Source organism: Monocercomonoides exilis (assembly GCF_001643675.1).
Source record: "Monocercomonoides exilis strain PA203 chromosome Unknown scaffold20-1493094, whole genome shotgun sequence".
NCBI classification, from domain to species: domain Eukaryota; phylum Preaxostyla; order Oxymonadida; family Polymastigidae; genus Monocercomonoides; species Monocercomonoides exilis.
The window spans coordinates 352,217-375,898 of record NW_027150565.1 but is presented as its reverse complement, the minus strand read 5'-3'; the positions used below and the strand labels follow the sequence as shown (position 1 = coordinate 375,898).

Below are 23,682 nucleotides of genomic sequence, written 5' to 3'. Positions count from 1 at the left end.
TAAGGCGAAGATAACGTGACATCAGAAAACTTCAACATTGTGTGAAATAAAAAAAAGCAATTCTTATTTTTTGGATATTAAAAATTTAATTGTGGGATTGATCAAAATATTTAAATTTATTAATTTATTTTTTTAAATGTTTTAATTCTCAAATTTTAATTATTAAAAAGGACAATATTACAATTAATAACATTTCATCTACTTTTTGTTTCAAAATTTTCAATTTTAATTAAAATTTTGAAAAAATACTCATATTTATGGGTGATTTTTAAAAATAGTTTTTTCTCAAGGATCAAAAAGAATTTCAAAATTCCAGTCCATACAAATGTTTTATTATTAATTATACTTTTTATTTATCATAATGTTTTAAAGAATAATCAAGAATTGGAAAAGGACCTTAAATACACCTATGCCAAATTTTTTATTTTAAATAATTTAAAAAGACAATTATGATGAATAAAAACAACAAATAATGAAGAATAAAAAATTTAAAACCTGTGCTTTTTTTTGAATGTCTCGTTTTTTAATATTCTCGCACGATTCAGTTGAGTTTTCACATATAAATGAAGAAAAAACTTGTTCATCAATTGTGCTCAATTCCGGAAATTCAATATTAAAAAAATAGCAATATTTGGAGAAACAATACCAATTCACGAAGAAAATGTTTCATTTATGCAATTGCATACAACACTTTGATGGAGGCTGAGGAGGTTAATTTGGAAGATTGATTTCAAATGAAGAATAAGAACTATTTTGCTTAGCATGATAAAAATTGCCTTTTGTGCATTCAAATCCAAAATCCTGCAATTGGGAAAGACTGTACTCTTGGCAGACACATTTCAGCAAAGTGACTTTAGTATGAACATTGGTTTCGTTGTTGAAAGCAGAAGCCAATCGAAGAATCGTGTAATTAGCTTTTTCTATTTATTCAAAAAGGAAAAAAGAATACATTATTCTCACAAATAAAAAAAGATAAAACGAACAGCACACCATTGAATATTTCTTGAATCTTAGAACTTAGTTTTTTCCCAATGAAAGTGTGCTTTAACATAAATTGCAGCAAGTTGACAGAATCGTTACCAGATTTGATGTTGAGTTCGTTCCATATGAAAGATCATTTTTCACTCTTCCGAGAATGTGAAAGGTTGCTGAATTTCCTTTGTTCCATTTTTTTTAGAAAAAATCTGAAAAGTTACTGCCGAATATGATTATTTGAATAATGGAAATAATCGAATTCTCTCATTTTTTAAAAAACGTATTTTAATGACAAGGTTTGCATTTTAATAATTTTATGAAGTAACAGTTTTTATCTTTCTTTGATGTATTTTTTAACTTTGGGATTCCATTCAAGAATTGTTTCATTTCCAACACAGATAACTTATAAGTGAGCTGTACTTTTGTTCTTTTAATTGAACATGCTTGGGAGTTTCAAAGCACAGAAAAGAAGAATTTATTGAAAAACAGGATGATATAAATTTCTTCATTTGCAAATGATGCATCGGAGTTATGTGGGGCAATTAAACATGTTTGTGTCTTTCAGTGAAGAATGCATTTGAGATTAGGAAAGCGCAGATATAATTGGAAAATCATTGACAAAATGTGATTTCCAAAAAATAGACAATAACAATTGAGAATGTTTCAGAAAAATTATTACGTCATTTGGAATAGCAAAAAGAAATGGGACCAAATATTTGACTTAAGGCATTTTCATTGAAAAATTATGCATTTTCGATTAACTTTTGTTTATCAAAAAACGCAATAAAAATAGGTCCATTTTTTGACATTTGTGAAATGTTGGAAAACTTTGGGTTTTGATTTCAATGATGTTTGTTTGCAGCTATGAAAATTTAATTTATTTTGAAATCTGAGAAAGCGAAACAAAGTTATGAGTGAAGCAATTTTTCAATGCCTTGTGCATAAAAAGCTTGAAAGTCCATATTTTACCCCATGTTTATATGGTATGGAAAGTTATTTTAAAGCGACAAGAATTATAATAGCTTCTTTGAAAGGAATTGTATTATCTTTTTTATCCAAACATAATCGCGTTTTTATCTTCTTTATCAGTTCTGCGAATCATCAATAACAGATTCCATATGGAAAATGATTTTTCAATTCACTTTGAAGGAATTGCACAAAATTTGCTGGAAACAAAAGGGAATAAGAAGAAAAGGAGCTCGCAAGAAATTAGGACAGGGAACAAGATTTGGACTTTTTGAAAAAAAAACTCTGATGGGAATGTTGAAAAAAGTGATGTTGAAGCAAATGAAACTATGAAAGAAATATTTTTTGCTTTTCATTATGTTTTCCATTCAATTCCTTAATTTTCTTCTTTTTCCTCCTCTTTCTCCGATTTCAAATATTCCTCAAATTTGCATTCCTCTCCTTGAACACTTTTTCCAAAAGAATCGTGTATTCATATATTTTCTTATATTTTCTTTCAATGGTTCTTCTAATTTAACACATGAGCTGAAATCAATGTTGAGATAGCTTCATCTCATATTATTTGCTCTTTATTTTATCGCATCTTCAAAAAACATTCCTCTGACCCTTCTTCTCTTCGCCTTTTTCGCGTCTCTCATCGACGTTCCTTCCTCTTTCTCGAAATGTCTATATTTTTTTGTTAAGTGACATCAGATCAAAAATTTGTCCGATGGAAGGTTTTTTTTAAACACTCCGTGACCATTATTCAAATGATACAAACGAATTTTCACAGTGATATTTGTTGGTTCATAACAAACTTCTTTATGAGAAAAAATACGCTATTTCAAAAAATTATACATCAAATTTTTTGATCAAAATAAAAATATCAATTTTTCCATGAATAAGTGTTTCACTTGATTGAACTATTTTTCAATTGCTAAACAAAGAATTATTCATAGTGTATTTCGATTTTTTTTCCTGTCAAACTTGATTTCCAATGTTAGTTCAAAATTACATTTGAATAGTATTTTTCTTTTGCTTAATGAGCCTGAACTCAACATGAAAGTGAAAATAGAACGCTTTGGTTAGATTAACATGAAAAATACATAAATAAAACAGTTTTCGTTAAATTTTGGTATGAACGTTTCATTTTTCGATGTATTATTAAAACTTTCTTTTTTTGCTTGATAAGTTTCCAGAAGATAGTTAACATTTATTTCATCAATTATTGATGCAAATTACAATGCAAAGATTTTATCGTTATCTTAATGCGGAAGCATTTCACAGGCTGAAAGAGGCTCGATGATGCTGTGTGTGGGAGTGGCGAATAAAGCATATTTGAAAAAGGATTATGCAATAACTGATTTTCCTTGACATTCCACAGTTTTGGGGGAGGAATTCACGTTCAATTGTTACTGAAAATCCATGCTTCTTGATATCCTTTTCATTCGAAATAAATACAGCCAAGTGGGGAAGATATATCTTTGTTTTTTTGTTTAATCTGGAAGAAATTGCAACTTCAAGAAAAATTGCATGTGCCACAGCCTCTTTGGATTCTTTTGAAAAGGTTCGAGGATATGACAATGGAAATACAAGTGTTGCCATTCCACTGTGCGTCTATCTCCTTCCCACTTCAGAAGAAATCTTTGTGAGCAATTCTGAGGCATCCGATCACTCACATTGTGGGATCGTCCAATTCCCTTGTTTAACAATGAAGCACTCACTCACAAGGCTTACAGGAACAAAGAAGGTTGTTGTGAATGGAATGATTTTGATGAGTGATGAATTGGATTTTACTGGACAGAAGCACGAAATTCGAGGAAACAACGATCAAAGTGGATGGACAGTTTCTGATGCCACCGCAGGAGCAAATACGGCAATGGTGACAGTTGGGGTTGAAACAATCTTGTCAAAGCTCATCTTCTCTCTTCAGTCATCCGTTTTTCTTCACTCCACTTTTATTCTCTCTTCGTCATCATCTCTTCTTCTTCAATTCCAAACACAAAAATATGCACATTGATCAGATGGCGAAACTCCAACACACTTGCCTCACTTTCACCATAATTGTCTCATGCATTTACGCCACAGCACCATCCTTCATGCATCCGACAGGATCCAAACCACAATTTCAGATACGCTCTTCTCCTTTAACTACCATTAAATCATCATCAAGTCAATATCTTCCCTTTGCAGATTCTTCTTCTCCAGAAACTCAAGCAGCACTTCTTTCTCCGCATTCTGCGACATATATCCCCCGTCTCTCCACACTGCCACCTGCACCCTCCCTTCTGCTTTCACCCCACTATGAGCCCTCTCTCTCTCTCTGCTGCAACACATATTCGACGACCTTATCATCAAATGTGCTTGATATAGCACAAACACTTTTCTCAGCAAGAAGCATAATGTATAAAACAACGTTAGAGCTCCATCACACTTCAGTGAATTGCTTTATGTCCTTTTCGCACTGCCACTTTGCAGCGCGATCGATCCTGTCTTTTGCATCAGCACCTCAGTCGACATCTACGAAGCTGCAGTGTTCATCATCACCACATCACACGCATACATCCGCACAGCATGTATCTTCTCCCACTCCACAAACTTCCTCACCTTCCATTCTTCCTCATTCACCTCTCACTCTTCGCTCACAACATTCAAAAACTCCTACACAACGATATGCTTCATTTTCATTCGTTTCCCCAAGCCATTCAACTTCAGCCCTTGTTTCCTCTCTTTCCTTCTTCTTCTCCTTCTTCTTCTTCTTCATCTTCTTCTTTCACTTCTTCGGTTCGACTTCCATCTGTTCCATCAGCGCCTGCTGCACACTCATCTCATCCAGAGATATTTCCTCAACGGATCGCAGCCATCTCTCCTTCTTTTCCTCAGCATTCGCCAAACTTGCAAGTTCAAGAATTCCAATATAGCATTTCGCTTTCTTCTTTATCGCCGTCATCACAATCATCAACTTCTTCTTCTCTTTTTTCTTCCTCTTCCTCTCCTTCTCCTTCTTCTTCATCTTCTTTATCTTCTTCTATATCTGCTTTTCCTTTATTTGCAGTATGCGCCTTTGCATCTGTCTCAACCACTACCGTCATCTTCCCTGTTCCCTCCATCACTCAAACAACCACGTCAATAGCACGCACACACTCATCAACAGCTCATCGCTCTGAGATAAGCACATCAAACACTCCATTTTCTGTAACTTTTGCGTTAGCCACGCTTCGCTCTTTCTTTGATGACACATCGTCTTCTGTTTCTGCATCACTGTTGGCTCCGACGATTGTGCTTGGAGGATCTTCAACTGCATCCATTGCATCATCATCTTCTTCTTCTTTTTCGTCGTCATCGTCTTCTTCCCTTCAACCTTTATCTTCCTCTGCTTCTTCTTCCTTAGCCTCTCTGACTTCTCCAACATCTCTCGCTTTCTTCTCTTTCTCTGCTCTTCTTTCTTTCTCTCAGCCCATCCAGCAGATGTCCACATCCACCTCGCCTGGCCCTGCACTCATCCGACAGCCTCAGCCTTCATCTCAGTCTCAGTCTCAATCTCAATCTTTGTCTTCCTCTATGAACACGAACTCTCTCCACACATACACAAGCGCTCTTCTTTGTCGCATCACAGCAGTTACTCACACAGGCAAGCTCTCCCTCGCATCAGTCTCATTTGGCTCATCCAGGAAGCCTCCAACAATCTACTGCTGTTGCAGCCCCAACTACCTCATCAGACTTGCCAGCTGCAGTCACTTCGTCTGTTATCATCTCCACCACTTCCTCCTCATCTCTTTCATCAGCTCTGTCTGCTCCTCTATCCTTCTCCGCTGCTGATGCACCACCGCTTCTCCTTGGCACATACTCTCCATCTTCACACATTTCTTCGCATAAGCGCTTCTTCTATTCGCCTCCTCGTCTGTTCAAATCCACCACTCCTCTTGACGATGTGCCACCTCTGATGCCTTCGTCCCATTCGTTGCGCAAGCGCTCTTCTTCTTCGCATCAGGAGATTATGCTGTCGATGGAGCTGCGCAAATACCGTAAAGCCAATGAAACAAGAAACATCAACGGGCAACTCGTCAGAACACATGCATTCGATATACTGTTCAAAACAAATGCTTCCAGAGATGTATGCGCTGAGGCTGATGAAAAGAGAAAAGATGAGGAATGTGACAGATGAGATATTTGAGATGAAGAGGATGATGAGAAGAAGGAATAGACACTCAAAAAAAAAATAGAAATTAACGATGAAGACGACGAAGAAGAAGAAACAAAATTGAAATGCAGATTCTCTGCTGCCATCTTCAACTCCATGGGAGCATCCACAGGAGTTACCGATGAAAAAGCGTGGTCGGTTAGAAATGGCGTACTAAGCATCATAGCTACATTCCCCTATTGTTTGAACAGCATTCGATTGTCTTCTCAAAATATACTCCTCCTCTGTACCGAGACTCTTGTCTGACGTGTTGAATGAACACGCTTCCCCGCCTTCTGCACCTATGCCTCCATTTACTTACCGAGCCATATCAGCTGTTTATCCGCATCAGGCGCCCCATCAAACACACACTCAAACGCATGCACTGACAGTGTCGCTGAACAATTGCTCAGAATCTCCTTCGCTTTTCCTACTTCTGCTCCTTCTCTGCTCTGCCGTGAAGCTTCAATTCCCTTCTCCGTTGTGAACTTCACCTTCACTGAATCATCCATGTGCAATACCTAACGACGCTGTAACTCCACAGCACAGTAGTCGCTGCTTCATCAAAGTGTGCGCATTAGCAAGGCGGATCAACTCATCCTGGCTGATAATGATACCACACACAAACTCGTTCTCCTCTGCTTTGTGCTCGAACCATTCAACAAGAACGAAAAACATAACCGCCAAATCTTCCACAATCGCGTGTTTCATCCCTGCTTCACTCTTAGTCGCATGCTACATGAGGATCTCGCACGGCTCTAAAGTTAGATTCATCTTCGACTTTGTTTCTCAACAGGATCTCCACCATTTCACCTGCATCTTAGCACAACTTCTGTGCAGCGGTATGTTCAGCTCACCCAGCACGTCCAAAGTCTGCTCATCTGCAATGCGCACACGCATCATTCGCTGATTGCCTTTTTGGTTCAATGCACTACTCATCGGCCCTCAACCAGATAGAACAACCAATGCACTCCGCTCTTCTATCTGCACTCAATTTTCCCTCCCTCTTCCTCCCTCTTCCTCCCTCTTCCTCCCTCTTCCTCCCTCTTCCTCCTCTTCTTCTTATCACTCCGCATAAATCGAACGACTTTTTCCCACTTATCACTTCATCGGATTTATCTTTTTCCTCAATTATTGTCAAATGATCAACTTATATTTCCACCTGTTCCTCAAACTTCCTCCTCTTCCATCTGAAGTTATTCCCAAAGATCCATCTGCTGCTTCTTCAACTGCTCTCCTGTTCTCCTGTTGGATGCCATCGGATGGAAAAAAACTGCACTCTTCTGGTTCCACAGAATGCTGCTTGTCTGCGCCCACCTCAGTCTCTGCCTTCACAAACCTTAGCCCACTCAGCCCAAGCACATCCACAACCATCGGAGTCATCGCTTCTTCCAGCATCACCTGAATCTCTTCGATTCTCTCCACATGCTCTCTGTGCGCTGTCGGATACCCGCCTTTCTCCTCATTCCCATCACCTCCATCTCTCCCTCCATCTTCTTCTCCCTTTTCTTTTCCCTTTTCTTCTCCCTCTTTGCATCCCCTTTCTCCTTCCTCTGCCTCTTCTCGCTCCTCCAGCACCGCCAGCGCAATCGCTGCTGGTGGCAGAACTACATCCTCCATCCACAGCATCGCCGCCTCAATTTCCTTCTCCGCTCCCTCCTCTGTCCTTCACACACTGCTATCCCTCGACACATCACTTCATCATCCAGCTTCACTTCCAAAGATTACAACTGAGACGATAACGATATCAACATTGAAGGGTCAAACAGATCGTAGATCGACTGGAACGCATTCGCATCAGCTGAAGAAAAGAACAGCTTGCTCCACGACTTCGTGCCCACAGATGCTGCAAGCGATGGAAGCGGGTCCATTAGCCGAACCGAAAGCATCACCAAAAGCTTCACATCGTACACACACACAACACTTTCACACAGCACCGCCAGCCGCTCCTCGTCATAACCTCGCGGAGCTTGTCAAACCCTAAGCAACAATTTCTTTTGAGTTGAATACACTTCAGCCGCTTTTTAAACAACAATCCGCAGCCACCTCTGGATGTCGTCCATCGATGCTTCCAACGTGTATAATGCCTCCACTACAAATTCATATGAAGAATCAATTGCAAGCGCTGATGATGAATATGAAGATGAAGAGCAAACTAGCTGCTTGTCCCATACAGATTTCTCCTCTTCTTTTCTACGCCTCAGGAATGGAGAAGTTGATCGGCGTAATGCTCAATTAGAAGAAGACGAAGAAGATGAAAACTCTGAGAGAATAGACGACTGATGCGCTTCCACTGCCACAAGAAATTTAATGAGATATCTCTAAACACATCAGCCAGAAGAAACATAGGCTATTAAAACACAACATCCACATTCTTATCAGAATGGCAGCCCTGCAAAGAAAAACTGCTTTTTAACGTGTAATATGAAAAATATGAAGCGGGATATCTATCAACGACGAATGGAGATGTAATGAAAAGGAGAAGAAAACAACTCGAGCTTAGATGAAAACAAGTTGTTTGATGCAAACTTTATGAATCTTTATTTGAGAAGAGATTGTATTTTTGAGTTTGTAATAAATAAAAATTTAATTACAAAAATAATTTATTATTCTGCATTTCAAAATGATAATATTTATTTTTGATCAATGTTTACAACTTTTCGTATATCTTTTGATTGTTACGAGTGTTGTTTTGATGTATTTTTCATGTTTGAAAATTTCTAATAAAAAATTCAATAATTCAAGCAAATCAAATATTATTTGTATTTCAGCAAAGGAAAATAATGAAAAACTTACTAAATATTTAAAAATTCAAATGAATATTCTAACAGATAAAATGAAAATGAGGAAATAAAAACATTTAATTCATCTGATTCAAATAGCTGGAATGCAGTCGCTCGCGTAAGTATCTGACAAAATAAAGTCAAAAATGCATATGATATCAACAAATATGTATCCAATTTTTCAATAAAAAGCGAAATAAATAACAATAAATCACATTTTTCATACAAAAATGGGAACGGAATGATCAACATTTTTTGATCATATATGATCTTTTGTGGGACAAAATTAAAGTCGAGGAACTTTTCAAATATATTTTGACACATCACTTTTCTGAGGGAAAAGACCGATGCTGCAACGTTTTTCCTTTTTTAGAAATTTTGAAATGGGTAAAAAAATAGCGAGAAAAAATTCCATTCATGGTAATATTCATCATTGTGAGTTGTCATTAACTTCAAACGCTTTATTAAACTTGAAATAGCGCAAACAATCACGATGGAAGATATTAAATAAAGTTGGGGGAATATATCGACTTTCAAACTTTTATTGCACTAAGCATGAAAATATTGATTCACTTCTAACTTTATCAATTAATCTGAGATTTCAAAATTTATTTGTTTTTCTAATTTGCAAAGAGCCATCACAGATGTGATGACAAAAAGTTTTGTGACATTCATTGAATGTCAAAAAATGAACCCATTTTTATTGTATTTTTTGAACACAAAAAGCTTATCAAAAGTGCATAATTTTTCAATGAAAATGCCTGAAGTCAAATATTTTATCCTAGTTATTCTCTTGTTGCAATTTCAAGCTTAATTTCTTAAAATTTATCTTTTTCTTATTCAAAGAATGCTTTATTAAGTTGAAGAAGAAAAAATCAAATAAAGGAAAACAAAGAGTCCTTGGAGGATGCAGAAGAATTCTCAAATGAGGCTCCTCCACAAAAATCATAGATATAGTCGTTGTGTGCGAACGAGCGCTTAAAAAATGAATGTTAAAATTTAATGGTGAAATTGAAGATTTCTTGTCACAGATACTCCATATTGGTTCTAAAATAGAATTTACCAAATATTCTTTATTCTTTTTTTTAAAATTTTTCTTAAAAGATATGAAGAAAAAATAACTAATGAACAGAAATAAAAATTGAACACAAAAAAATTATGTCAAAATGAGCGCATTTTTCTGTGGTTGACACATCAGTTTTTTCATTTCTTTATTAACATTATATATTGTTTCTCTTGGAAAAAAAGATATATCTTCAGTAATCAGCGATAAAAAATTCTTTTTTTGTTAATTTTGCAATTTTTCAAGTTATTGCTAACCAATTTGTTTAAGATTTTTACTGATCTTCATCAATGAAAACTGAAACAAACAAATGTTGTATGAATTAAAATGCAATTTCTCGTGAAGAGAGCTTTTTATTATTGTTTTTCCATTATTAATTAACCTTTCCAACGCTCTGGTGTGAAATTGTGGATTTTTTTCAACTGTTTGTTGAATTTTTATTATTAATCCATCATTGGATAATCTTCCGTTATTATGGTGCTTCTTTTCAATTTCTTCACTTATTTGTTTTTCAATGTTCCATGAGGAAAAAGTTATTTTATAAAGAAATTAATCCTTATTCAATTTTCAGTTTTTCATATATTTATTTAGTGTTCTTTCCAATCTAAAAATAAAATAGTGTTATATCTTATAATTCCGATTATTGACTTTTTTTAAAGTGCATTTTTCATTCTTCTAAAAAAAATAAAACAAACTCCTATATTCATTGTTCAAAACCAAAAAAGTGATATCTTTCATAAATATTGGCTTTATCGGAAAATCAATCAACTTTCTGTTTTCTGTTTTAAAATAATCAATAATAATTATATGATAAATTTGAAATAAATAATGAAAAGAATAGTTTTTTTTTTAAATAGGAGGAAAATATGTGAGTAATTCTTTACGAAAATCTGCAAACGTTTGGTTTTCAAGTTTATAGATTTTTTTAAACGTTTCTTCATGATATTCGTTATCAATTAATCTATTTTTAACAGAAATGAAAGTCATTGCTTATTGGAAAATCTCTATTTATCACAATTTTATTGAAAGATTTTTTGACAGAAAAGATAAGGGCGATTATTTTTTAAAAAATAACTATTCGGAGGGTGGATTCATCAAAGGTTTTATTTCTTTGGAGAGGAATCAATCGTTAAAAAGAAAAATGCATCGAAATTGTTTTTAATAATAATGCTACAAATAATATCCTTGAAAAAATAATCTTTTAAAAAGAAGATATAACTTTTCAACGTTCATATTTTATCAATATTCAAAGAAAAATCTCAAACCAAAATTCTTGATTGAAAATATATGAATCCAATAATAATTACAAATAAAGTGATCTGTTTCTTGCTTTTTTTTACAAATTTCAAACGTTTTATTATTTATAGATACAAATATTTCTTTTCTTGATAAAGACACTGTAATTACTCACAATACTTTGCTTTCGTGTTTTCAATTGCATTATCATGGAATAACTTATTTTTTTTTACGAAGTTTTGTTTGTTGGAACAGAAATTTAACAAAAAATCATAACCTATTTGATCTGAACATTATGCATAAACGAGTTTTAAAAAAAAAGCCTTTTTTTCAGGTTTCATAACATATGAACTGAAGACTTTTCTCTTTTGAAATAAAAATTCTGAGACAATTTCTGGAATAGCTTGGAATCAAAAAAAATACCATAGATATCTTCATGACTGAGGAAAACCGAGCTCAAATGAATAAAACCGAAACAAGAAAAGTGCAAATCGATAAATAAGGGTGATTATTTTTTTAAACATATTTTTTCTTACAGAATTTTCGGTACAAAATTTTTTCTATTATATCAACAAAAGATCACAAAAAAATGAAAGTGTTTATTGAAAACATCAACATCTTTATTTGAGCACAAACATTTATTTTTAATACAGTTGTGATAATTTTTCAATTTGAATACAAAAACTCTTTTCAGTGACAAATAACCTTTGAAAAACAAACACCCCGAAAAAAGTTATGATTTCAAAAATAATTACCCATATTTAATTCTTTTTTCATTTGATTCTTTGTTGATCTCGTCAACAACTATTTTCCGTTGTTTTGAATACTCCATATGCATTTCTTCATCGTGCATTGCTTTTAGTTTTCTTTTCATTTTCTCCCTGAAAATTAAATTTGATTCGCATCTTTTTTCCGTTTGTCTTTCCACCTCATCTTGACTAAAAATTAGGCATTGCTTCTCAAACTTCCCATCGTCTTCTGTCAGGTCGTTTTCCTGAATATTTCGATTTGTCAGCCACACAGCTATTTCAATGTCAATTTTTGCGTCATCCAGCCCATTACGATATCTGCTAGCACATTGCTTCCACAGTCGTTTCATCCTGTCAAAAAACCATTCTGCTGGAACTTGTTTTTTTGCAGGTCTTGCATTCAATTCCTTTTCTTCTTTGGCTTTGGAATTTTTCATCGGAGTTATTAACTCCAAACCTTCCACCACCCCCTGATATCCTCGATCAGCCATTATTTTCCATTGAGCATTGAATTCATTCAGGCCATATAAATGTCTATCCTCGTTTGAAACCTGCAAGTATTCAACATATAAATGAAAATCTCTTTATAATAGAGAAAAATCATGAACGTTCCTTTCGACCACTTCAGATGCGAATTAAACTTAAAAAGGATGAGAAACAGCAACAAAAACACGAATTTTAATTCCACAAACTTTGTGAATTCCATCCCAAAGAAGTCTTTGATTCTCGAGAGTTCCTATCTGCCTTCTCATCTTGTTTTGAAGTTGCATCGACTAACCACTCCACATCTCCAAATGAGTTATCTCTTTCCATGAATATTGGCCTTCTCTTTTTTTCATTCATTTGTCTCAGAACATGTTAAAAAAATGGACAAACATATTTGAAAGCATCAGAAATACTGTGATTTATTTCATCATAACATCTGTTAATTTGTATTTGTGATATCCCTGAAGACAACCATTCGAAGTTATGCAGTTATTTATTTGTGGTTGAAGAAATTTATTTTTTCCATTAATTCGGATTTTGGAAATTAAGTTACCAAGCTTGCAAATAATTCTGTGGATTCATCTGTCTGTTTATTAAAATCTCTTAAATAGTAATATTTTCGAATGCATTCATTTGAATTTTTTTCAGGTTTCTAGTTCAAAAAATTTCTAATTATTTTTGCCAAAATACACATTTCTGTTTTCATTTTTTAAAAAATTTGACCCAATTGCTTCTTGATTAAAAATCTGTTTTTTTTTTTTTTTTTTTTTTTTTTTTTTTTTTTTGTTAATTTAAGGAAACCATAAGAAAACAATAATATTTTTTCCAAACTTGTTTTCAAATTTTATCTGTTAAGAATCAGAGAAATAATGCATTCGACTTACTCCGGTTTGGTAAAAGTTGAAAAAAGAATTAATAATTCTATTGGTTTAGGCTGCACGACCGAGGAATAATGATAACTTATAAGACATTTCTCTTATGAAATTTTTTGTCGAATATCTATATTGCTAACTTGTGAGCTCAAACCATTTGTTTGAATTTCATTACAAATTTTTTTGATAAATTAGAATATTTAAATATTGAACAGTTTTGTGTTAATAAAAGGATGAACCCATAATAAAAGAATGAATGAATAATTTCTAACTTATTTTGAATTAAAGTTTTCACCCAAACATATTTGGAACAAATAGAAACATATAAAAAAACATGAATCTTGTTTCGTTCAAAGATTGAAATTTAACAATAAATCCATGAACAATTTCTCGACAAAAAATTTTTTATAACTTAATTATTTCATAAAAATAATTGAATGAAAATTTTGTGAATAAACAGAAAATAAAATTTGAAATAAAAAAGTTCTTTTTTTTAAAAAAGTTTATCTTTTTCAGTATAAACTATTGAAACAATGAATGAGATGAAACTATTATTATTATGATAACCGGAGTTCATTTTTAATTTCGAAACTGTTTTAAAAACAAGAACATGGAAATATAAGAGAATTTTTTTCAATAAATTTTACAGATACATTCAAAGTGCTGAAAAAGTTTCACTTGATTCACCACATCAAAGTGTTGAACGTTCTCTCAATTTCAAAATGAATAACCCATTTCCATTAAGATAAATCGATATTTGGAACATCATTTTTTCAAAAAAGTGAAAAGAGATATTATTATTATTACAGTATTTGTTTTTAATAAATGTATATATAAATAAAGATAGATAGAAACTTGAGCAATGTTGAGCAAATTAACATTTTAAAGGAAAATATCCTTGGTTGAAAGAAGAAACTTAAAGATAAACGAATATTTTCATTTTCTCAATTAATAACAAACAACAACGAAATAGACAGCCTGTCACAGACAGTCTGAAACATGGAAAAAATGAACATATCAATTTTGAAAGCCATTGCACTCCTTTTTGCAATTTGTTATAAAATGCAAAAATAGTTTTAAAAGCATAGTAATTGTTATGCATTCACTCGAGACTTTCAAACAATCGTTGTGAATTATTCTTCTTAATCAAACGTTAAGATTCTTCCAACTTTGCTATTCTATTTCGTTGAAAAGAGATAAAGTTCATTCATGCAATCACTAAAAAGAAAAAAAATCGATCTGAAATATTTATTATATTTGATTTTTTAAATTGTTTTTGTTTGTTTGTCTTTTTGATTATAACAAAAAGTTCTGATTATTTTTTGCTATTTAAAATTGAATAAATTGAACATTTTTTCTAATTTTGTTTTTAAGATGTGTGATTGTTTTAGATTTCACATTTTTTCTCACAAAATTTTCGATTTGAAATTATCCTATTTATATTAACAAATGAACACTACAAAATGATAAGGTTTATCAGAGACATCCACATGCCTATTTTTGCTTTTCATTTGTTTTTGGAACAAATGTGTTGAATTTGGAATTTACATAGAAAATCACTTCAAATAACAGAAAAACTTTGAAAAATCAACACCACGGAAAAAGTTATGATTTCAAAAACAATAACCCAGATAAACAATGAAATAAAGTTCAAAAAAGATGTTCCTCTTTGTTAAAATATCTTTTCACTTAAGCAACAAACAAATTATATAAATGAACAAAAGTTTATTCTAATCTCTTATTAACAACTTGACATATGCAGGAAATTTTGGAATGCAAGAATTGATGCAAAACAAACTCACAAAATACGTAATATAACGTTGAATTATATATCAGTGTATTATTCAATATTCGAAAGTGTGTTTCTGATGGAAAAAAAACATCAAAAAATAAAATATTCATAAAGAAAAATGAAATAGAAATATGTATAAACATTTTCGAGTGTTCAAACTTCTTCATTTCTTCTTCTTTTAATGAAAAACTGGATGTTTCTTCTTCATAATTATCATTATTTATTGAATAATCAATTTTTAGTGATTCTTTTATGCAACTTTCTGAATCATTTTCAATATGTCAAAATTTTTTTGAAAAGTTCCTTTTGTTTATTTTTCAAATAAAATAAAAATTTCATATTTCGATCAAATTTCTGTTTCCCCTCACCAAATTTCTCTGTCATGAAAACAAAATCTTGACATTTGTATTATTTCTATTTTTGTGAAGTTTCATGAGAGAGAACAGAAAATTTATTGAAATATGACATTTTTATTTTATTTGAAAATTTAACAAAATGAACTTTACAAAAAAAACTAGACATGTCCTTTTTTATTTTTTTCATTTTCAATTTCTTTTTCTCAAACAAATTCCGAAATTTTCAAGAAATTATATTATTTCCATGCATTGACCAAAACCATGGCAATGTTATCCACAATGAAAGATTTTCAAACTCCATGCTGGGGGGAATGCTTTTCGCAACAAACCCCACAAATCATTAATCATTTTTTCATTTGCTTTTGTTTCTGGTTCCATTATTTTTTTTTATGTAACAAGGTGCAATGTTCGAATACATATGGGTATTTTTTTATGAAAAGTCACCACTTATCAAATATTTGACCCATGAATGTTAATTGTGAAATATTCCGTTTCCATTATTGATCAGCAAAAAAACAAAAAATATCATTTGTGTTTGTTATCTCAAGAACAATTGTTTCATGAAAAAATTTCCGAATTTCAAAAAAAAATACTTTTTATTTTATTTTTTGATCAGTTAAAAATTTGATTTTCAATTGAAATTGCATTTGTTGTTTTTCAAAACTGGTGTTTTTTTGTAACACATTTATAGTGCGATAAATATTTTAAGTTTTTAAATTTATTTATCGGCTTGATAATTCAGACAATTAATTGAATAGTTATTATGTTCATCTTCATCTCAAGAAGAGAAATTGTGTTGAGATCGGACAGAACAAGTTTTCATTTCATATTTTTTATAATGCAGTTGTTGTTTAATTAGAAGAGAAGGTTTTATCTGAATTATTAATAATAATCAATATTTCTAAAAATTTTTTAATTTCCACTGTTTTTTCCACAATGAAACATACATTACAGGGGGCCATGATATTTCTCTCCATTATTAGACATCAAACAACATTGATTCCACATGCTATTCAACAAGACAGACAACAAACAGAGTTAGCGCATTCTACAATTCAATTTCTGATCAAAGTGGATGGCTACGAAACAATTTTGGAAAAATTAGATATGCTTCTTCGTCAAAAACACAATCAAACGCCAAAGACACAAGTGCATGCGGAATAAATGAGTCTCATCCATGCAACATGATCATCTGCTGCCACACTCAGCTGATTCCAGAATTTGTTTCAGATATTGAGATACTCACACGTACGATTTCAGAGACAAAAAGTGTAGACTGCAACATCAATATTTTCACAATATATGGTCAAAGAGATTTTACAACAACAATACAGACTGAATCAGAAGCAGCAATGTTGTCTCTTTTTGCTGTCTCAACAGGCACGTTGACTGTCGATGACCTTTTCCTTGTGCATGATCCAACACATCCGAGCAATCGTGATTCAAAGCTGTTTGAGATAAGTGGAGCAGGAGAGATGCAAATAAGCAGGTTGAACATTTCATCTGGAAGTTAGCAATCTTCAGAAACAGCGTTCACCACTGAGCTTATTAATGTTCAGAATGGGATGTTAAAGATGGAAAATGTGAACAGGGCTAGACGATCTCCTCTGTTTTGTCGTTTTTGAAATTATCAACGAACATGGAATGGCTAAATATTTTCGAATGATCATAAAATAGAATTGAAAGAACAACTTCATTCCTTTCTATTACAACGAAAGAAAGAGTTCAAGCACAAGTGAAGAAGCACTCGATGAAGCAGATGTTTGATGAGAGAGTCATTTTTACTGCACACCTTCCGCCTGACTTGACAAGGAAAAGTTGTGCTCAAAACAAGAACCAAAAAAATTTCAGAAGCCAAATGCAACGAATTAAAAAGGCAAATGTTTACTCAGGAAAAGGCCATTTTGAAGCAAAGCGGAAATAGATGGTTTTTATTCATCGTCTTGGTACCTTGTTGAAGAAGATTCAACGTTTTACTGAAATGCGGAAACGAGCTGCGAAAATTATTATTGAATAAACTCTCACAGCATCGTCAGCATCTCCCCACTCACCAGCAAACACATTTTAAAAGCACGTAATACCCGAATAATAGTTTTCCAACGGCACAATTGCCCCATTAACCAACAATCAGTCACATTCTCTCCCTTCTTTCAAGATCCAAAATGCAACAATGCTTCTTCATAAGCGAAAAATCCATATCTTCTCTCATCGCCTTCCCCTTCTCTTGCCATCCTCTTCTGCTCCGTCACCTCATCCACGCTGTCTTTTTTCTTCACAACCTCCTCGTTTCTCTTTTCCAGCTCGTTTGCTTTATTCATCTGTTCTTCAGCAAGTCTGCTGGTGTAAGTGGAGAAATGAAGAACTTCGACTGGAATGCCATTGGACCGGGGGGCAAAACAGACAGCTTCTGCACCAGAAATTTGATGCAATCTGTTAGACAACTCGTAAAAATCTTCATCAACTCATTGTTTATGCTGTTGTCATAAGCTCCTCCATCTGCTCAACCTTTTCTTCCACTTATGATTTCTTCTTCTTCTTTTCCCTCTTCTCCTTCTTCTCCTTCTCCTTCCTCTTCTTCTTCTCCTTCTCCTTCCTCTTCTTCTTCTTCTTCTTCTTCCTTTCCCAATTCTTCTTCTTCTTTTTCTTCTTTTTCTTCTCAACTCCTTCTTCATTGTGTTCATCTTTTTCTCTATCAACAATCTTGTTCAACTCCGCAAAAGCATCGCTCCACTCTTCAAATGTTTTCATCTTTTCCACAACTCCCTCATTTTTCTTCTCCTTCGCCTTTTTCACACTCTTCAGCAGATGAATTCTTCATCTGAAGCAACTATAGATTTCATACGCAGATTTACACAGATCGTTTATCTTCCGCGATGCGACATTCTGTGAAAGATAAGCTTTCTTCAATGAAACTGTAACAACCATGTTCTTATTTGAATAGGAACTTTCACATTATGATGATGTTGATGTTGATGATTTTATTATCTCCTCTTCCTCTTCTCCTTCCTTCTCCGTTTTCCTTCTCTTGCGAAATGGACTCAGGTCCACCCCCATTTCCTTCGCCACCATATGCTCATCGTCTGATGTTATCACTGTCACAGTGCTCTACCCCTTCCCTGTAATCACCTCTGTCGGAATTACCACACACATCCTCTTTTCTTCCCCAGCTACTTCATTCAGCACAGCAATCGGTGTCTCCCCCAAAAAATCGATGTTCTTCCAGTCTGAAATGTTTCATTTTTAATTTTGCGCTGCTCCCATTCCCTCTCCCATCACCGCGTTCATCACCATCTTCTTCCTCTTCCTCGCCATCATGTTTGTCATCGTCTCTTTGCTTGCTGCTGCTCCACAGATTGCGAACCCTGTGAATGCGCTCCACTTCTTCCTCCAAATCTCCTGCGTTACTACCCCCTGCATCAATGCCGGCGGCGCATCCAGCGTGTTCCGCAGTCACGCAGCTGACATCTGCCTTTGATGGATGTATTCTTGCAAATGGCTCAGCCTCTTGTCCAAAATGATGAACGATACCGCCACATTTGCTGTTTGCACATATACCTGCTTACCCTCTGCCAGCCCCGTCAGCAACGTCTCTGCATCAGACGCCCTCACAAACACATTCCCAAACACGTGAACGTTCCTTATCGTTGTGCAGTTACTTAAAGTCTCCTTCAAGTTGGGTGCTTGCTCTTTTTCTTCTCTGCTTTGCAGCCTCAATTCCCTCTTCAGTTTTCAACGTCTTCTTCACAGAGTGAAGTTTAGACCTCCCAACTGAAGATACAACTTCACTGCATTACATACGAGTGAGAAAGTGGATGTGTGTTCGCATGACACAACAACTCCTCCCGGTTGATGAAGACCCTACGACCGGACTCATACTCCTCTTCATTGTGCTTGAACCCCAAAGCAAGTATACAAAACATGATAACCAAATTTTCCGCAATTAGCTGCTTCATCTCTCTCTCGCACCATTTTTCATACGGCACCAAAATATCGCGCGGCTCAAGTTCCGGCTACTTCTTCTGAGTTGTGCTTCCGCTTTATCTCCACAATTCTACCAATTTTTCTGAACAGCTTCCGGCCAACTGCATGTTCAGCTCTCACTGAACAGTCACAATCTTCACATTAGCAAAAGGAACGAGTCATTCATTAACTATCATGTAAGATAAGAACACTTCTCGTCAACCCTCTTCCTGATAAAACGACAACTAACACCCCTCTCTTCCGTAAGAATTTTTCTTCATCAACGATAACCTTTACCTCTTCTCGTTCCTCTAGCATAACCAGTTCATTCACTGATGGTAATTGAACCACATTGTCCTCCATCCTCGACCCCACCTCCTCCAGCACCTTCCTCATCATCTCCCCCATGTCAAACACATCAGCTCAGTTCCCCATCACTTCGTCGTTCAGCTTCACTACCACACGCCTCAACTTCAATCATCGCGACAGCAGCAGCACTAACAGCATGCCAAACAGATCGCGGATCGATTGTAATGCATTCACATTTGCCTCCGCAAGGATCCGCTTGCTCCCCGACTTCGTGCCCTCCGACAGTGCAAACGACGGAAGCGGAACCACCTGAGGAACCGAAAGCATCTCCGAAAGCGCCTCATCGTACACACACAGCACCACCAAACAGCATCGCCCACCACACCACAACGTTCCTCGGCTGCAACAGTGGCATTTCATATACGTACACGCCAGCCGCCTCATCCACAATAATTTTAAATTTCCTTTTTATGTTGTACGCTTATGATGCAGATTCTTTTGAAGCTGTTAATGCCAAAGTGTCTGAAACATCATTTTAACTCATAGATGAGAAAAAATAGTAATTTTTTAATAAATAATGCAAAAATCTTTTTATGGAAAGATTATTTGAATCATTTTTAAAGTGTATGCATACTATTCGCACTACTTTGAATGAATTCGTGTGTTTTAAGCTTTTTAATGTTGTATTCTTCAAAATCATAAATATGAATAAGTATTACAAGAAAAAATATGCTTTATCATTCCTTTGTTGGAAATTGAATAATGCAAAAGAGAGTTAGTTAATAAACAATAAAATAAGACGTATTTTAAAGCGTATGAATTGAAATAGTTAAAAATTATTGCATTTTATTGTTCATCACGATCTATAACTAAAAGGATATACACTAATACATATTCAACAATTGAACTTAAAGTTTATATGAAATGAATCAAATTGAAACTTAATAATTTATAATTAGTCAAATATGCCACAAATTGAAATAAATGACAATACATGATAAGAACGGAATGATCAACATTTTTTGATCATTTATTATCTGATTTTCAGATCAATTAATATTTTGTGACTTTTCAAAAAAAAATACCCATATGTATTCAAATATTCGTGCACCTTCCACTCATATCTCATGATGATGGTTTCAGGCTTAATATTTTCGAGAATAATTATGAGTAGTGTAACTTTTGTTCTGTTGCGGACAATCATCTTTAATCGAGGTCCTGCTCCTCCACCGTCAAGCCTTTCCACTCCATCACACACAACCAAATATTCTTTTTTCTTCTTCCCCTTCTATGCTTTCTTCGATTCCAGACAGCATCATCTATTTCGACTATCTTTCCTTTTACTTCAATATGTTTTTTCAACGAATTTAATATCTTCATGCACACTCCCCTATTAACGCTTGACCAAAATGCGACTGTATTACGATTAATTCATTAATTCTGCAGATTTGTTGACTAAAAATTCAACCAACGATAACAAAAGTGTTTAAAAAATGCTGACTCTATCCATTTTAGCTTCTTAAAAATTAAATTCCATTCAAAGATAATAATTTGATTTATCAATGGGAACAATACTTAAAACTTTTATTCTTGTCATTCATTTGGATAATCTTTTGTCTAATGTGTTACTAGCTCAAAATAACCTCGACTATAAAAAACTGAAAAACAAATCCAACAATAAATTATTACAATTTGAAATTTGTCAGATAACTCACCAATCTGCCTTTTCTATCTTTCTGGAATGACCAAAAAATTTAAAAATAGAAAAACACAAACCATTAAATAAATAATATAAATTTTCCGGTTTTTGACTGTCATATTTCATCTCCATGCACGACAAATTCTTATGTGTATTGAATTCTTCAATTTTCTTTCATCTTTCATTTTCCTTTTTTCATTGTTCAATATGAATAAATATTTTTATGTTTATGTTTTTTCTTAATTATTAAAATTTTCTTTCAGTTTTATATAATTTTAGCTTATTTTTATAATTATATTTAATTTCTTTCGCAAAAGCAGAAAATTCGAGAACACCTCAAATTTGCTTGAAACCTTCATGAATGATTTACTATTAATTGTTAATAACATACACACAAACATGACCTTGCGGAAATGAGTTGTTGATTTTTTATGAATTTTTAATTTTTATAATTTTTCTCAAAAAATGGGAGAGATCAAAAATCTTTAAAAAAAAAATGTCAAAGATGCCAGAAAAAAAGACATGATCTCAAACATGAATTTCTTATTTACTAATTTGGATAGCACATGGAATTGGATTTTCGAGCATAGACTTCTTCCTGATACTGGGGAATGAAAACACCGTAAATAGGAAAAAAAATTGTGCAAAAGAGACAACGCATATTATCAAAAGTGCAAAAAGTGCCTGAAAACTACATCAGAATTTAAAGGAACAACATTGTCAAAGGCAAATTCTGCAGAAAAACAGAAACTCATGGATATCTGCTGTTTTGGCTGGAGGATAGGAAAAATCAAACTTTCTTTTTTTGCATCTGGACAGAAACACAGATTTTTTCTTTTGAAACATTTGATGAACAGTTTGTGTCGATGTATAATTCAAGTCTAATCAAAATAGGAGAAATGAAGCAAAAGGTTGAAATTAACTAAATGTTGTTTCGAAAAAGGAAATACAACGGAGGAAAAAGGAAAAAGCAAGTTTAAATATTTGGTGGTGTAGAAAGATCTGAAGAACGTTACAAAAGATCTTTAATGATGGTTGTTCCAAACAGGAACAAGGAAACTCTTCAAGCAGCTATCAAAAAGCACATTTTTCTTCACACATCGATATCAGAGATGAATCGAAAGCCTATAATTGTTCGAATGATGAAGGATATTTTCTCAAAACTTTTTCCATTAAAGACATTCAGTTGTTACAGAAAATAAATCAGTTTATTTCAACACAGTGGAAGGTTGTTTTTTGCATCTTCAAAAATGTCTTCATAAATTTGAAATTCGAACAAGATTTTTGTAACAATATTGCTTATTTTTTATTATTTGGAAAGTCACAAATGTTTCATTTCTGGGTTTGAAAAATATGAAATTTTTTTGTTCAGTTTCTGCTTTTAATCTATCAAACTTTATTGTTTTGCAAAAAAAAAGTAAATAAATAAATAAATAAATAAATAAATAAATAAATAAATAAATAAATAAATAAATAAATAAATAAATAAATAAATAAATAAATAAATAAATAAATAAATAAATAAATAAATAAATAAATAAATAAATAAATAAATAAATAAATAAATAAATAAATAAATAAATAAATAAATAAATAAATAAATAAATAAATAAATAAATAAATAAATAAATAAATAAATAAATAAATAAATAAATAAATAAATAAATAAATAAATAAATAAATAAATAAATAAATAAATAAATAAATAAATAAATAAATAAATAAATAAATAAATAAATAAATAAATAAATAAATAAATAAATAAATAAATAAATAAATAAATAAATAAATAAATAAATAAATAAATAAATAAATAAATAAATAAATAAATAAATAAATAAATAAATAAATAAATAAATAAATAAATAAATAAATAAATAAATAAATAAATAAATAAATAAATAAATAAATAAATAAATAAATAAATAAATAAATAAATAAATAAATAAATAAATAAATAAATAAATAAATAAATAAATAAATAAATAAATAAATAACTTATTAAATGTGAGAGCATGACATAGTGGAGGGGTTTGTACAATTTGAAGCAGAAATCGATCAAAAAAATTTTTATTTTTTTAAACTCAGATATTAAGCATTTGTGATATTTCTAAAAGATGAATACGAAAATATAAATTTTCATTATTCACTCGATGGGATTATTGACTTTTTATCTACTCGAATTGTCTGCAGTTCATTTGAACATTGAAAATAACGAAATAGTTGATGAGGAAGATGAAAATGAGCCAGAAAAAACCAACGAAAAGGAAGAAATCC

The 23,682-nt window shown here is 32.8% G+C and overlaps 4 protein-coding genes across 4 annotated transcripts; 2 read left to right on the top strand and 2 right to left on the bottom strand.

The window, feature by feature from the left end:
• Positions 1-3,631: 3,631 nt before the first annotated feature.
• MONOS_15842 (uncharacterized protein) lies at positions 3,632-6,085 on the top strand (the record flags this gene model as incomplete). The annotated part of the gene is made up of 5 exons (XM_067868744.1): positions 3,632-3,808; positions 3,945-4,610; positions 4,636-5,264; positions 5,312-5,471; positions 5,540-6,085. 5 exons carry the CDS (start codon positions 3,632-3,634, stop codon positions 6,083-6,085), a joined length of 2,178 nt encoding a protein of 725 aa, XP_067728060.1.
• Positions 6,086-6,604: 519 nt separating this feature from the next.
• Positions 6,605-7,989, bottom strand: MONOS_16282 (uncharacterized protein; the record flags this gene model as incomplete). Its single annotated transcript, XM_067869196.1, has 4 exons — positions 6,605-6,835; positions 6,914-6,981; positions 7,276-7,766; positions 7,868-7,989. The coding sequence occupies 4 exons, from the start codon at positions 7,987-7,989 to the stop codon at positions 6,605-6,607; spliced, it is 912 nt and encodes a 303-aa protein (XP_067728059.1).
• A 10,620-nt stretch (positions 7,990-18,609) lies between these two features.
• Positions 18,610-19,357, bottom strand: MONOS_16411 (uncharacterized protein; the record flags this gene model as incomplete). Its single annotated transcript, XM_067869315.1, has 3 exons — positions 18,610-18,941; positions 19,001-19,074; positions 19,236-19,357. 3 exons carry the CDS (start codon positions 19,355-19,357, stop codon positions 18,610-18,612), a joined length of 528 nt encoding a protein of 175 aa, XP_067728058.1.
• Positions 19,358-19,732: 375 nt separating this feature from the next.
• Positions 19,733-20,245, top strand: MONOS_16410 (uncharacterized protein; the record flags this gene model as incomplete). Its single annotated transcript, XM_067869314.1, has 1 exon — positions 19,733-20,245. The coding sequence occupies one exon, from the start codon at positions 19,733-19,735 to the stop codon at positions 20,243-20,245; it is 513 nt and encodes a 170-aa protein (XP_067728057.1).
• Positions 20,246-23,682: the final 3,437 nt, after the last annotated feature.